The sequence below is a fragment of the Phasianus colchicus genome, unplaced genomic scaffold, assembly GCF_987193195.1.
Source record: "Phasianus colchicus unplaced genomic scaffold, bPhaCol1.hap1.1 HAP1_SCAFFOLD_48, whole genome shotgun sequence".
NCBI lineage: Eukaryota > Metazoa > Chordata > Aves > Galliformes > Phasianidae > Phasianus > Phasianus colchicus.
The window spans coordinates 805,268-820,206 of NW_028325226.1; the positions used below are offsets into that span (position 1 = coordinate 805,268).

At 51.9% G+C, this 14,939-nt stretch overlaps 1 protein-coding gene across 4 annotated transcripts; it reads left to right on the forward strand.

Annotated features, from left to right (window-relative positions):
- The first annotated feature begins 1,147 nt into the window (after positions 1-1,147).
- Positions 1,148-7,584, forward strand: LOC149911987 (zinc finger CCCH domain-containing protein 11A-like). Of its 4 annotated transcripts, XR_016462551.1 has the most exons (9): positions 1,148-3,312; positions 3,890-4,080; positions 4,369-4,492; positions 4,917-4,979; positions 5,226-5,312; positions 5,604-5,918; positions 6,019-6,068; positions 6,249-6,322; positions 6,780-6,818. XR_016462551.1 is itself a non-coding variant. In XM_090132891.1 (8 exons), exons 2-8 carry the CDS (start codon positions 4,027-4,029, stop codon positions 6,834-6,836), a joined length of 774 nt encoding a protein of 257 aa, XP_089989017.1. In that variant the 5' UTR covers positions 1,160-3,312; positions 3,890-4,026; the 3' UTR covers positions 6,837-7,584. The 4 variants fall into 4 exon arrangements, 3 of the variants coding, with proteins under 3 accessions (XP_089989017.1, XP_089989019.1, XP_089989018.1); XM_090132891.1 differs by lacking the exon at positions 6,019-6,068 and having other exon boundaries at positions 1,160-3,312; positions 6,780-7,584; XM_090132893.1 differs by lacking the exon at positions 6,019-6,068 and having other exon boundaries at positions 1,160-3,063; positions 3,918-4,080; positions 6,780-7,584.
- Positions 7,585-14,939: the final 7,355 nt, after the last annotated feature.

Sequence of the window (14,939 nt, forward strand, 5' to 3'; positions counted from 1 at the left end):
GCTCCCTTTAGGTACTGAAAGGCTGCAATGAGGTCACCCCGCAGCCTTCTTTTCTCCAGGCTGAACAAGCCCAGCTCTTTCAGCCTGTCCTCGTAGGGGAGGTGCTCCAGTCCCCTGATCATCTTCGTGGCCCTCCTCTGGACCCTCTCCAACAGCTCCCTGTCTTTCTTGTACTGGGGGCTCCAGACCTGGACGCAGTATTCCAGATGGGGCCTCACAAGAGCAGAGTAGAGGGGAGCAATCACCTCTCTGTCCCTGCTGGCCACCCCTCTTCTGATAGAGCCCAGGATCCCATTTGCCTTCCGAGCCGCAAGGGCACACTGCTGGCTCATGTTAAGTTTTTCATCTATCAAGACCCCCAGGTCCTTCTCCACAGGGCTGCTCTCAAGGACCTCTCCTTCCAATCTGTAGGGATGCTTGGGATTCCTCCGGCCCAAGTGCAAAACTCTGCACTTTGCCGAGTTGAACCTCATCAGGTTCACCCGGGCCCACCTTTCTAGCCTCTCGAGGTCCCTCTGAATGGCATCCCGTCCTTCAACCGTGTCAACCACACCACTCAGCTTGGTGTCGTCAGCAAACTTGCTGAGGGTGCACTCGATTCCGTCATCGATGTCATTGATAAAGATGTTAAAGAGCACCGGTCCCAAGACAGACCCCTGGGGGACGCCGCTCGTTACCGGCCTCCACCTGGACATGGAGCCATTGATGACCACCCTCTGTCTGCGGCCTTTCAACCAGTTTCTTATCCATCGAGTGGTCCACCCATCAAATCCACATCCCTCCAGTTTGGAGAGAAGGATGTGGTGGGGGACCATGTCAAAGGCCTTGCTCAAGTCCAGGTAAATGACATTGGTCGCCTTTCCCTTGTCCACCGATGCCGTCACTCCATCATAAAAGGCCACCAGATTGGTCAAGCATGACCTTCCTCTGGTGAAGCCGTGCTGGCTGTCACGGATCACACGCCCTTTCCTCATGTGATCAAGCATGTCATCTAGGATGATCTGTTCCATGATCTTCCCAGGCACAGAGGTGAGACTCACCGGCCTGTAGTTCCCGGGGTCCTCCTTGCTCCCTTTCTTGTAAATGGGAGTGACGTGACCCTTCCTCCAGTCATCCAGGACCACACCAGACAGCCACGACTTCTCAAATATGATGGAGAGCGGCTCGGCAACCACCTCAGCCAGCTCCTTCAGAACCCTGGGATGCACGCCATCCGGCCCCATAGACTTGTACACATTCAATCTCATGAGGCGGTCTCGGACCTGCTCTGCCCTCACAGCGGGGGGGGATTTACCACCCCAGTCCCCACCCAGAGGTGTAGGGATGCAGGGCTCAGGGACGGAAGGAGTACTGGAGTCCTGGCTGCAAGTGAAGACCGAGGCAAAGAACTCGTAGTAACCACCTACAGTTAAGTAAGCGATTTCAGTATTTATTTCTGATTGTGGCAATTACTTCAGTTCAGAAGTCATACTTAATTTACGGTGCCTGTTTTAATTTTAACAAAGTTTGCAGTTGTAGCTGACTTCCCAAGGCTGCAGCACATGGTGGTGGCACAGCCTTGGGCTTCTGCATTTGTGCTAATCCTCTGTCTTGCAGGTCAGCTGGTGCTAGAAGTGGACGGCATCCCAGTGTGAATGAAGGTTTGTGTAGGAGCAGCTGCTGATGGGAGGAAGGAAGTGCAGGCTAATGGACTCTGAAGCATCTCCCAGTACGGTACCAGGGGAGGCAGTAGTGATGTTGGGGGGCAGTTGCAGAAGAACACGAGGAGCTCCTCAGCAGGAAGCTACAAACCCTGCAGAAAGCTGCAGGAGACTCAGAGCACGTGTGGATGCCCAGGAGGAAATGGAGGCCCAGTATTTGAGCAGCGCCTGGCCATAGAGTGCTTTCCAGTCCAAATGCTTAAAGCCACAGTCCAGTTAGAGAGGCTGACACACGTCCTGGGGCCTAAAGATGCTGCTAGAGAAGCCAGGACTGGCCCTGAGGCCTAAAAACAGAGCCAGAGAGACTGGCAGTGGCCACAGGACCTGAAGCCACAGCCAGAGTGGCCAGCACCAACTCTGGGGCATAAAGCCACAGCCCCAGCCAGAGAGGCTGGCACAAGTCCTGGGGTATAAAGCCACAGCCAGAGAGGTCTGCGCTGGCCCTGAAGTCTGAAGCCCCAGCCAGAGAGCCCAGCACCAGCCCTGGGCCATAATGCCACAGTTATAGCCACAGAGGCCAGCACCAGACCAGATGGGGCTTAAAGCCACATCTACAGCCGAACAGGCTGGCACCAGCTGTGGAGCCTAAAGCCAAATCCTGAAAGGTCGGCACCAGCCCCTGCGCCTGAAGCACAGCCAGAGAAGCCGGAACCAGGCCAAGGGCCTAAAGACAAAGCCACAGCTGGAGAGGCCTGCACTGGCCCCAGGTCCTAAAGCCACAACCACAGCCAGAGAGGCTGGCACCACTGCTGTGGCCTAAAGCCGAAGCTGGAGAAGCCGGCACTGTCCCCAGGACTTCAATCCACAGCCTGAAAGGCTGACACCGGCTCCAGGGCCTAAAGCCAGGCACAAGAGGCCAGCACCAGCTTCGGGTCTAAACCACAGCCACAAAGGCCTACGCCGGCCCCGGGGCCTGAAGGTGCAGCCACAGCCCGAGAGGCCGGAACCAGGCCAAGGGCCTAAAGCCACATCTGCAGCCCGAGAGGCCGGCACCAGCCCTGGGGCCCAAAGCCAGAGGCACAGGCCAGCTCCGGCCCCAGGGCACACAGATGTGCCTTCCTATTGGTTTCTACTGATTCCTATAGGACTCCATTGACCACTCTGAGGCCATACTGGTCCTTACTGGTTTTTACTTAGCCATACTGGACTTTTCTGGTCTATACTGGTGTGCACTCCTCCCAGTTCCTACTAGTTCCTCTGGGACTCTACTGACCACAACGAGGCCATATTGAGTTTTTATTGGGCTGCATAAGAGTCATGTTCACTTCTCTGTTGCTTTACTTCAATTAACCCCCATTCAGTTAACCCCATTCACCCCACTGGGTGACCCTGGTGTTGATTTCCTAAAATTTGGATCTAGGAGGTGACCACTCCCTTTGCTTATGATGAAAGCACAGAAGTGATGCAGGCACTCTCTGAGGTCACAATGGTTGCTGGGGTGGGAGCGTTTGTGCCACAGCTGGTGAGCAGAGCTGGTGCTCTCGTGAGCGTGCTGCACACGGAGACTGAGCTCTGTGCTTTTCTTGAGAGAGATCACCCTGTGAGAGCCCATTGGAAGCACCACTGCGGTGTGTGTGAGCTGGGCACAGCACAGACTGAGCAGGCTGACCAGGTGAGCTGGGTTTGGTGCTGGGTGGTTGCCAGTGGTGTCTCAGCAGAAAAGCTGGGCTGGGGAGGAGTTCTCAGCTCCAGCGCTGCCCTTCTGAATGGCTGTTTCCAGAGGAAACATGTTCTTCTTGAGATTCCATCCCATGTTTCGGTGAGGATGACGAAATGTCATTCCTCCCCTGGAAAATTGCTGCCAGGCCCCCACCTTCATGTCAGACCTAAAAAGGGAAGCAGAGTGCAGACTTCATAGAGTGCAACTTGTGTCTCACTGCTCCATGGATTGCTTGGTGTGCCATACCCAGCAGGTGTTTCAGCAAACCGCGCTGAAGTCACGGCAGAGAGCCGGGTGCTCAGCTGGGCACATGGACGGTCAGCACACCTGTGGGGGAAAAGGGGACCTGGGGGCACTTGCTGACAGAAGCCATGGCAGTCAGACACAAGCTGCAGCTAGTGATGGGCAATTCTTGCAGACAGCTGAGGTCCATGCATTGCCCTCCTCAAGAGACTACATTGCGTAGCAGAAGAAAGCTGGGAAAATGCTTCTTCCTCATGATTTTTCACTTGCTGATACTTTCTGTAAGGGTTCCTGTCCAAAAGGAGAACTCGGAGATCAAGGCAGTTGAAGAACGAGTGAAGCCAGCTCCTTCTAAGAGCGAAGGAGGTTCCTGTGGAGAGAACCCTCAGACCTTGCAAGTCTTCCTCTGACACTTCAGCCATCATGGCTCAGCAAGGAGATGACCGTGGTTCTAATTCCTGCTCTGTGAGAGGAAAGGTATGGCTGGGTTTCCTTTGCTTGATGTTTCTTTCTTTTTCCCATGTTTAAGGGAAGGGGTGGAGCAGGAGGAGCCCTACTGGTCCTTTGTCACCTCAAAAACCACTTGGATTTTGCGCTCCCTGCTGACAGTCTGGGCTAATGACGTGGACATGGCTTAGGCTGTATTTTCCCTTAGTGATAATTAATCTCTCAGCACTCTGATAATCTATCTCTGGCACAATCTGGAACCTCTCTGCAAACCTTGGCTGCCCGTTCCCACTGACGTTTCTTCCTTTCTCTCCCCAGAAGCAGCGCAGCGCGCTTCCCCGTGTTTGGGAGCAGCAGCCAGCAGGCTGCCGGAGATCCAACCGCATCTTGCAGCGCGCAGAGGGACGCGATGGGAACAGAGCGTCCTTACTGCCACGCAAAAGTGAGTTTCTTGAGGCCTCTGTTATGAAGGATGGAGGAATGAATTTTGAGTATTACTTCTGAGTGGGTGCAGTGCTGCAGGGGATGTCAAATAAGCCACTGTGGAAGTGTTGGAGAGACCGACAGCGGCAGTTGGTGGCAGCAGTGAGGCAGAAGTCTGCATATAAATGCTTAGAGTCGAGTGAATTCCTTTTAGAGCCACAAAATGTGTCTCAACTTTTGCACCTGATAGTGTTTTGTTTGGTGATGCACCTCTGCTCTGTCAAATGTAGAGCTGTCAGGGAGGCTGGGGTTCTTCTGCTGTCATCTGAGCAAGAATGAGACTTTTGGTTTTTTGTTGTTTTGGGGATGGATTTGGTCTGACAGGACAATACTTCTACAGGCTACTGGTTTCTGTTAAATCAGCAAATTGTATTTTGTTGTAGGGACGGAGCCTGCGCGTCTGTGGAATGGTGCTGGGCAAGGGGGGAAGCGGAAAGCCTCCGCAGGTAAGCAGCTCTTGTGAGCTGTGGTGTGGGTACCTGCCTCTAAATAGGGCTGCATGCAGGGCTGTGTGTGATGGAGAGGAAAGGACACTGCAGATCTGTGTTGACTGCAGAAATGGCACAGTGTTGAATCAGCAGAAAGGCAAATGGAAGAAACTATGCTTGAAGACCAGAAATTTGTGTCTGACTGTGCTAAAGTCTTCCTCCAAAGAGATGTTCTTCATGTCTTTCTTGTTTCCTTTCTGTCAGAAGCTGATGCCAGTGGCCTTCCTCTGAAGCGCAGCCTTGCAGAAAGGCAGGGGGAAGCTACAGACCATGACATGGCACCCAAGAGAGGTACAGACGCACAACAGGCATCTGGGTTTGGTGCACTGTCTTTCTAACTAGGCTTTCTGTCTGTTCTTCCTGGGACTGTTCTCACTGCGTGTTGCTTGGGGTCTTAATCCCCGGGACTTATAGTTACCTTTCCTGTGCTGATTTGAAATACAAACCCACAGTTCATCCACGATCCTAAGATCCGTGACTGTGAACACTGCAGATGAGATGTGCTAGCATTGTGACCCATTTTGCAGACCGAAAGTAGTATTGGACTCTTGTTATATCTTCTTGCTTCTTCTTTCTTGCCAGAGATAGGTGCTGAGCCCAATGGAAAGATCTACACGAAAGCGGTGCAGGAAGTCCTTTCTGAGAGAGCTCATCTCCAGGCTGGAGGGCTTCCTACAACAGCAGGTCCCAGCTCAGGGAGAAGACCTTCCCCTGCAGCGTGCCCCCGCTCTGTCTCCAAGTCCCTGGCTGGATGTAAACGCAAGGGCTTGGAAGAAGAGCAGCAAACAGCAGCGCAGTTGCCTGCTACCAAAAGAGCGAGGGGTCAGAGCGGAGACAGCGTGCCGGCTCCAGCAGCACAGCCTGGGCCTGCTGCAGCACGGAGCTCCAAGCTAAGAGGTAAGAAGGTGCTGTGGTACCCACCCTGTAGGGTAGGTGCTGCCCTTATCAAGCACACTGAAGTTGCATAGGGTTTGCTTTGCTTTTTCCTTCTCTGCAGAGGGGAAAAGAGTTGAAGCCTACAAAGTCCAAAGGCAGTGAGGTGCCACAGTATGTAACCCCGACTCCATTAACTCCATGGTAGTCTTCTGCACCTTTCCACTGGAAATGTCATTCACTGAGAGGCTTCCAATTTCCTTTGTCTTTTTTCTGCCATCTGTTTTTATGGTACCCATGTTTCTGCAGTTTTGCTGCTGACAGAACGAATTCAGTTTTATTCTTGCTTTATAGCAAGAAGACAACGAAAAGAGAGAAGAGTGGAATTGAAGAAGGCTTCTCTGAGAGCTGCCGCTGCACGTGCAGAGGTGAGTCCTTGGTGAGCACAGACACGGCTCTTGTTGTTCTCAGTGCCTCTGCCTGTCAGACATGAAAGATATTGCAGAATCCCAAGGCAAGCAATGTAATAGAAAAACACCCAGCTGTATGTTTAAGGAAATCACACTGTCAGTGACAGCTGCCTAGGGGAGCTTGGATGCCTTCCTCTGGCTTGAGAAGGACACTGTTGGTAACGGCTGGAGGGTTTTTCTGTGATAAAGAGCCTTGCCATGTCGGGCACTGCGACCTTTGGGACCTCGTTCCCCCAGCAGAGCATGAATCTTACCATAGGTAGCGTGTTATGGGAAGGAATGTCAGTGACCTGAATGGCAGGAACGTGCTGGGCTGCATGGGGCCGTTCTGGAAGGTTTACTGATCAGACTTTCTTAATGAGATCGCCCTAGATTGTTTCTGTCCTATCTCTATACTTGCCTTATTTCTTTCCAGTCATCCGCAATGAACACCCTTGTGGAGATGATGCAGAAGCTGCAGCTGAAGGACTGAGAGGAAGAGCATCAGAAGGCAGCGGCTGCAGCACGCAGAGTTACAGGGCAGCGTTCTGAGTGCCACCCAACTTGGCACTCCATGTTTGGTTGTAGTCAATAAAAAATAGTCACAATTAGAGATTGACAAAGAGCGCACGGCCTGATTTGTCCAGTGGCATTCCATGAGCTGCTGCACTACTGCTGGTCCAGAGTAGAAACTATGCAGCTTCGGACCACCAAGCTGCCATCCTGGCATTGTTCTTCTTGGAGGCAGTGGAACTTGGAGGTTCTCCTGCTGTTGCTGACACCTGACGTTGCCTAGGGAGGACTTGGCCACTGCACTCTGCTCCACCCCCTGTGCCACACACACACGAGTGCAGCCCACCACCCTTCCACCTGCCATGCAAACGCACCATCCCATCTTGCACACTTCAGCCACATGGCTTTCCTCCTCCTCCCCCCACCAGATCCCATTCCTGCTTCCCCTTCCCCACCCCGCCCCCCCATTGCTTTGGCCCCAGTAGCGTGCCACCCCCCGCAGCCCTCCAGTTTGCATGAGGCTTTGCTTCCTTCGTGCACAACCCCTCCATTGCTGTGCCCCTTGTTGCAGCCTTCTTTTGCAGCACCATTTAGCGATTTCACAGAATCACAGAATCACAGAATTGCCAGGGTTGGAAGGGACCTCAAGGATCATGAATCTCCAACCCCCTTGCCACACGCAGGGCCACCAACCATTCCACCTAATGCTAGACCAGACTGCCCAGGGCCCCATCCAATCTGGCTTTGAACACCTCCAGGGACGGGGCACCCACAACCTCTCTGGGCAGCCTGTTCCAGTACCTCACCACTCTCTCCGTAAAGAATTTCCCCCTGACGTCCAACCTAAATCTCCCTTCCCTCAGCTTAAAACCATTTCCCCTTGTCCTGCTGTCACTCACCCTTTCAAAGAGTTGATTCCCCTCCTCTTTGTAGGCTCCCTTTAGGTACTGAAAGGCTGCAATGAGGTCACCCCGCAGCCTTCTTTTCTCCAGGCTGAACAAGCCCAGCTCTTTCAGCCTGTCCTCGTAGGGGAGGTGCTCCAGTCCCCTGATCATCTTCGTGGCCCTCCTCTGGACCCTCTCCAACAGCTCCCTGTCTTTCTTGTACTGGGGGCTCCAGACCTGGACGCAGTATTCCAGATGGGGCCTCACAAGAGCAGAGTAGAGGGGAACAATCACCTCTCTGTCCCTGCTGGCCACCCCTCTTCTGATGGAGCCCAAGATCCCATTTGCCTTCCGAGCCGCAAGGGCACACTGCTGGCTCATGTTAAGTTTTTCATCTATCAAGACCCCCAGGTCCTTCTCCACAGGGCTGCTCTCAAGGACCTCTCCTTCCAATCTGTAGGGATGCTTGGGATTCCTCCGGCCCAAGTGCAAAACTCTGCACTTTGCCGAGTTGAACCTCATCAGGTTCACCCGGGCCCACCTTTCTAGCCTCTCGAGGTCCCTCTGAATGGCATCCCGTCCTTCAACCGTGTCAACCACACCACTCAGCTTGGTGTCGTCAGCAAACTTGCTGAGGGTGCACTCGATTCCGTCATCGATGTCATTGATAAAGATGTTAAAGAGCACCGGTCCCAAGACAGACCCCTGGGGGACGCCGCTCGTTACCGGCCTCCACCTGGACATGGAGCCATTGATGACCACCCTCTGTCTGCGGCCTTTCAACCAGTTTCTTATCCATCGAGTGGTCCACCCATCAAATCCACATCCCTCCAGTTTGGAGAGAAGGATGTGGTGGGGGACCATGTCAAAGGCCTTGCTCAAGTCCAGGTAAATGACATTGGTCGCCTTTCCCTTGTCCACCGATGCCGTCACTCCATCATAAAAGGCCACCAGATTGGTCAAGCATGACCTTCCTCTGGTGAAGCCGTGCTGGCTGTCACGGATCACACGCCCTTTCCTCATGTGATCAAGCATGTCATCTAGGATGATCTGTTCCATGATCTTCCCAGGCACAGAGGTGAGACTCACCGGCCTGTAGTTCCCGAGGTCCTCCTTGCTCCCTTTCTTGTAAATGGGAGTGACGTGACCCTTCCTCCAGTCATCCGGGACCACACCAGACAGCCACGACTTCTCAAATATGATGGAGAGCGGCTCGGCAACCACCTCAGCCAGCTCCTTCAGAACCCTGGGGTGCACGCCATCCGGCCCCATAGACTTGTACACATTCAGTCTCATGAGGCGGTCTCGGACCTGCTCTGTCCTCACAGCGGGGGGGGATTTACCACAATCTTCTCTTTTATCTGTTCAAAAGCCTGCTGCTGCTCAGGACCCCATGCAAAATTATTCTTCTTCGGAGTCACCTGCTACAGGGGGCTTACAGTGAGGCTACAGTCTGGAACATGCATTCTCCAAAAAACCACTACACCCAGAAAAGACTGTGTCTCTTTCTTAGACATGGACAGAAACATGGAGATTTTGTTGATCACATCTGTCGGGATGTGACAATATCCATCTAGGAATGGAATTTCCTGGGCAGGTCCTGAAAGGTGAGAAGGGCCCCATAAGTGAACATAAAAATGTAAGAAAGCTTCACAGTGACTGAGAACAAGGGGGGATGAAGGGACAATAGTTAGAGATAGTTTATAGAAGTAAGAATGTAGAGCTTGTTAGAAAAATAAGGGATGGCAGACACTGGGTCTGGGATAGTGAGGGGGATGAAGCCACACCAATAAGGTTTGAGTACAACACAGAGACATTTGTCAGGGAGGTGATGAGATGTCCACAGAGCTAGAAGAAACCACTTTGGAGGGATTCCCCCCGAAAGGTCAGAAGTTTACAGCAAGAAAGGTCAGAAGCCTTCATGAGGAAGACAACAAATCTTCATCCCACAACCCACCGCATGCGCACAACAGGGGTGGGTCTGCATGCTAACGAACTCTTGAGGGTGTAACGAGTACGCATGCAAATTCCGGGAAAACAATTGATTATGTATTAGTTTGACCTATATCTGTAGCACAATTTTTCCAGATGGTGTGCAAGTTATGTGGATCTATCCCCCTTGCACCCAGTGTACACACACCGCTGAATAAACCAGACCTGCTTTGTAATCTTACTTGGGTTACAGAGTTTGATTCCAAACATCACAGTGACCAGTGTCATATTCTTCTCAGTCCTGCTGTTAAGGAGGAGTGGCTTGGGCACTGGACAGGTCCTGCATGTCAGCTATTGTTTGTGCAGCGGTTATCAGCAACAGGGCTTTATTTTATGGGAACAGGAGACTCAGTACACAGGGAGAACAAACACCCTGCATCAGTGCAGGAGGGGGATTGATTGACTGTGATCTTCCCTGCAGCTTTGTCAGAAGGAACTTGGGCTCCTTGTGGACAACGAGCTCACCATGAGCTAGCAATGTGCTGTTTCTGCAAAGAAGGTTGAAAGCTGCTGGGCAGCAGTAGGGCTAACATAGCCAGCAGATCAAGGCAGGGGATTGTTCCTCTCTGTTCAGCACTGCTAACATCACTCACTCACCAGTACACACGGAGCACTGGCTTAATGAAACAGGACCAACAAAGAGCTTCAAAAAGTGGACTGGGTTCACCTTCCTAACAGGTGAGGCTATGAGAGCAGGGCATGTCCAGCCTGGAGATGAGAAGCTCCAAGGAGACGTACCTTGACAGTGTATATAAACATCTGAGGGGAGGCCAGAAGAAGTGGGAGCCAGGCTCTTCTCAGTGATGGCTAGCAAAAGGACAAGGGGCAAATGGATCCAGATGAAACACATAACATTTCGTCCAAGTCCAGGGAAGAATTTATTTACTGGAGGCTGCTGATCACTGGAACTGGCTGCCCAGAGAATTTCTTTCCCTGCAATGAAAATCAAAATCAAAAGATGTAACCAAAAGATGTGTAGACACACTCCTGGATATTCAAGTCAAATCTACAGCCCTATGTCCAGATGGAGGCCTGTGACGAATGTTGTCCTTTGGACAGGTGATCTGTAACATCTTTATGAATGGCATAGACAATGGGATCAAGTGTTCCCTTAGCAAGTTTGGTGATCACACCAAGCTGAAGGGTGCAATTGACACAGCAGCAGAGAAGGACTTGGGAATCCTGATGAGTGAAAAGCTGGACGTGAGTCAGCAATGTGCTCTCGCAGCCCAGAAGGTCAACTGTGTTCCAGGCTGCATCAGATAGGAGTGCCCAGCAGTGGAGGGAAGGAATTGTCCCCCTCTACTCTGCCCTTGTAATGCCCCAGCTGGAGTAGTGCATCCAGCTCTGAGGTTGCCAGCACAAGAAGGATGTGAAACTGTTGGAGTGGGTCCAGAGCAGCACCACCAGAGTGCTGGAGCACCTCTCATGTGAAGATAGGTTGAGGTCAGTCTGGAGAGAGTTCTAGAGAAGCCTCACTGCAGCATTTAAATAATTAAAGAGAGCTTATAAACAGGAGAGAGACCAACTTTTTGCTTAGGAAGAACGTGATACAAAATGGGGCAACATTTTAAACCAAGAGACAAGACATTTGGATTATACAATAGCAGGAACGTAGTTACTCAGGGAGTGGGAAGGCACTGGTACAGAGAAAGAGGGCAATCTGGAGGTCCTCAAGGCCCGGCTGGATTCAGCCCTGGGCAACCTGATCTAGTGGGAGGCAACCCTTCTCTTGACGGGTAGTTAGGAAGGAATTGTTAAGGCCCCTTTCAACCCAAGACATTCTATGGTTTTATAATACCAGAATAAATGCCACCAAGAAAGGAGCTCTTGGTTCAGCACTCAATCACTTCCAGATCACCTGGGCCTCTCAGCCTGTGTCCTTCAGTCTGTGGAGAACGCCAGCAAATAAAAAAGAAAAGAGCAACTCTGCAACCACAGGACTGCCACTGTGAGATGCAACAGGACTGTTGTGAAATGACATGAGACCCGAGGGCTACCAGGAGTGTAGAGGTACAGCATGGGTACAGGAGTGTAGGAAAGCATGGGAGTGGAAAGACCAGCACTCAAAAGACCACCTCCTGCCCCTGCCCATCGCCATGGCCCCAGCAAAGAAGCAGCCCCAGCTCAGTGGGCACAGATAGCGGGAGACAACCAGGCAGTGAGGAGCATCACCCAGGGACACCAGGGCTGCTGTTCCATTTGGCAGCTGGGCTTCTGGTCCCTGAAATCCTCCTGCATAACAACTTTGTTCCACCAGGTCCAGAGCAGAAGGAGAGAAATGGCTGCTGGAAGAAATGAACTTCTTCTGGCTCAGTTATAGTGTTTATCTACAGAGGAACCCTACCTCTGTAGGTACATGAGATGACTGGGTCAAAATAAACAACTAACAAGTGGGAGGCTTAAATTCAAAATCCAAGTTTTAAGAAATAGCAACAAAGAAAAATAACAAAATATTGTTATAATAGTTTCTGAGCTACTGTGGGATTCTTCTAAGAGTCCGCAAAGCGTCCTTGAGCTCCTGGTTCCTCATGCTGTAGATGAAGGGATTCACAGTGGGAGGTAACACTGAGTACAGAAATGAAACCATCAGGTCAAGGGATTGGGAGGAAATAGAAGAGGGCTTTAGGTAGGCAAAAATCACAGTGCTGACAAACAAGGTGACAACAGCCAGGTGAGGGAGGCACATGGAGAAGGCTTTGTGCCGTCCCTGCTCAGAGGGCATCCTCAGCACAACTCTGAAGATCTGTGCGTATGACACAACAATAAAAACAAAACATTCAAGGACTACAGAAAAAATAAAAGCAAGAATCCCAGTTTCCCTGAGGATGTCTGATTCTGAGCAGGAGAGCTTGAGAATCTGGGGGATTTCACAGAAGAACTGATTGATGGCACTGCCTTGGCAAAGAGGCAGGGAAAATGTATTGGCAGTGTGCAGCAGGGAATAGAGAACCCCAGTGCCCCAGGTAGCTGCTGTCAAGGTGGCACAAGCTCTGCTGTCCATCAAGGTCCCGTAGTGCAGGGGCTTGCAGATGGCAACGTAGCGGTCATAGGACATGATGGTGAGAATGAAGTATTCTGCCGATATCAGAAAGACAAACATAAAGGTCTGTGTAGCACATCCAGCATAGGAGATGTGTCTGGTGTCCCAGAGGGCATTGGCCATGGCTTTGGGGAGAGTGGTGGAGATGCAGCCCAGGTCAAGGAGGGTGAGGTTGAGGAGGAAGAAGTACATGGGGGTGTGCAGGTGGTGGTGGCAGGCTACGGCTGTGCTGATGAGGCCGTTGTCCAGGAGGGCAGCCAGGTAGATGCCCAGCAAGAGTCAGAAGTGCAGGAGCTGCAGCTGCTGTGTGTCTGCCAACGCCAGCAGGAGGAACTCACTGATGGAGCTGCTGTTCGGCATCTGCTGCCTCTTGGGATGTAGTTCTGTGCAAGGATAAGACATGAAGATTGTGGAAAAAGTCTTCAGAAGAGTCACTCTTTTCTAAATCTCTCGGGACCTGGAGGTTTCCACCAGAGTCTTCTAGATTTGAAGGGGATGTTTTCTGCACCTGGATCCCTGCTTTGAATTATTCAGTTTCTCTCCAGTGGCTCTGTTTATCACGAGTCATGAAATTGGCACATTGTCCATCAGTCTGCGTAAGAAAATGAGATGGGATTCTTCTTATCCTACTTTTCTATCCTTCAGAGATGGGTCCATAGAGTTAGAATCACAGAGCTCATGCTGATATGCTGGGAAAGGGAGAGAGAGATGCTCATGAGATCAGCACTGAACGAAACCTCTTCACATTTTGCGATTTTGATACGGGAAAAACCTGACTTCAAATCAATTTGCAGAATGCAGATTCTTCAAATTCTATATGAGTAATAGGATGAAAAACCTTTGTTGTGTGCAGTCTCCAAATGATTAAACTTCACACCTGTTTTTGGATTAGGATTCCCCACAAAATAAATTGTGAAATTGTTAAATCAGTTTGCTTTCCAGGTGTAAGCATAAGTCAGTGCACAGATGTAAAACCCCCTCACTGTCACTAAGAGAAGAGTCAAGCTGCTCTGTCCATCAGGCTTGTTCCTACCTGCCCCGTGCTGCCCCTTGCTCAGCTGGAGGATGGCTGCACACACAGGTTGCTCTGGAGAAGAGCCCGGGCTGTGCAGAGGGCCAGTGCCAAACTGCTGTCTCTCAGCTCAGCTCTGTGGGGGAGGAGGAAAGGGAGATGGTGAGGCTTCTGATTCACATCATAGGAGCAAAGGCTCTCAGACTGGAGGATGGGAACACAGGAGCTGTGCCCATCTTGGGGCTTGCGGCAGCTTTCCAGGGCACCGCCACAGTGGTAGCCTCGAGCTGATGTCTCCTGCGGAGAACAAGCTCATTCCTTAATCAGAAAAAATCTCACTGCACCAATCGTCAGAAGTGTTAAGGGGAGGGGCAACATGGTCTTAAGACAACTCCCCTAGGACAGGATCTGTAGCAGAACTGGAGCTTAACATCCCCCATCAGCAGTGCGGTTACAGGGGGCACTCCAGGAAGCCTGCTCCTTACCCAGCTGCACACACACCTCCCAAGCAGCACAGTCCAAAACCGCATTGCAGAGCCTTACTTCAAAAGTTCCCTATCTGTCTGTGCCCATATTTACATTCTGAAGCTGTTCCTTACAGGAGCTGCTTCAAATATCTCCTTCTTGATGCAAGAGCCTCAGTGATTAATTCAAACACATTTGTGCTTTCATTTAGGTGAAAAATAAAACTCATACTCCGCAAGGTCCTTATGTGAAAGATGGATACATGGAAAGTCTCCACAGAAGTGTCAAGAGCCCCTACCTCAGGCAGCAGCTGTGGCAGCAGAAGGCTCCTGCCCTGCCCTGCCCTGCCGGGGGCTCCTTCCCCCCCACGTCTCCCCACAGCGCCCTGGGCAGCTCCCCGGGCAGGCTGAGTGCTGAGTGCTGAGTGCTGAGTGCTGAGTGTGGAGTGCTGAGCCTGGCAGGTGGCAGAGTCCCTGCCCCGGCACACAGCCCCTGGGGCACAGCAGGGACCTGCTCTGCAGGACAGCCCTGGGCACCCGGCTGCAGCCCCGGCTGCACAGCCTGCAGCCGTCCTGGGACACGCAGCCCTCAGGGCTGTGCTCTGATGCTGCAGCACCGAAGCCCTCAGCTGGGCAGGTCCTGCTCTGCAATAAAGAAGCATGGAGTGCCTCCTGACTGATATGCTGG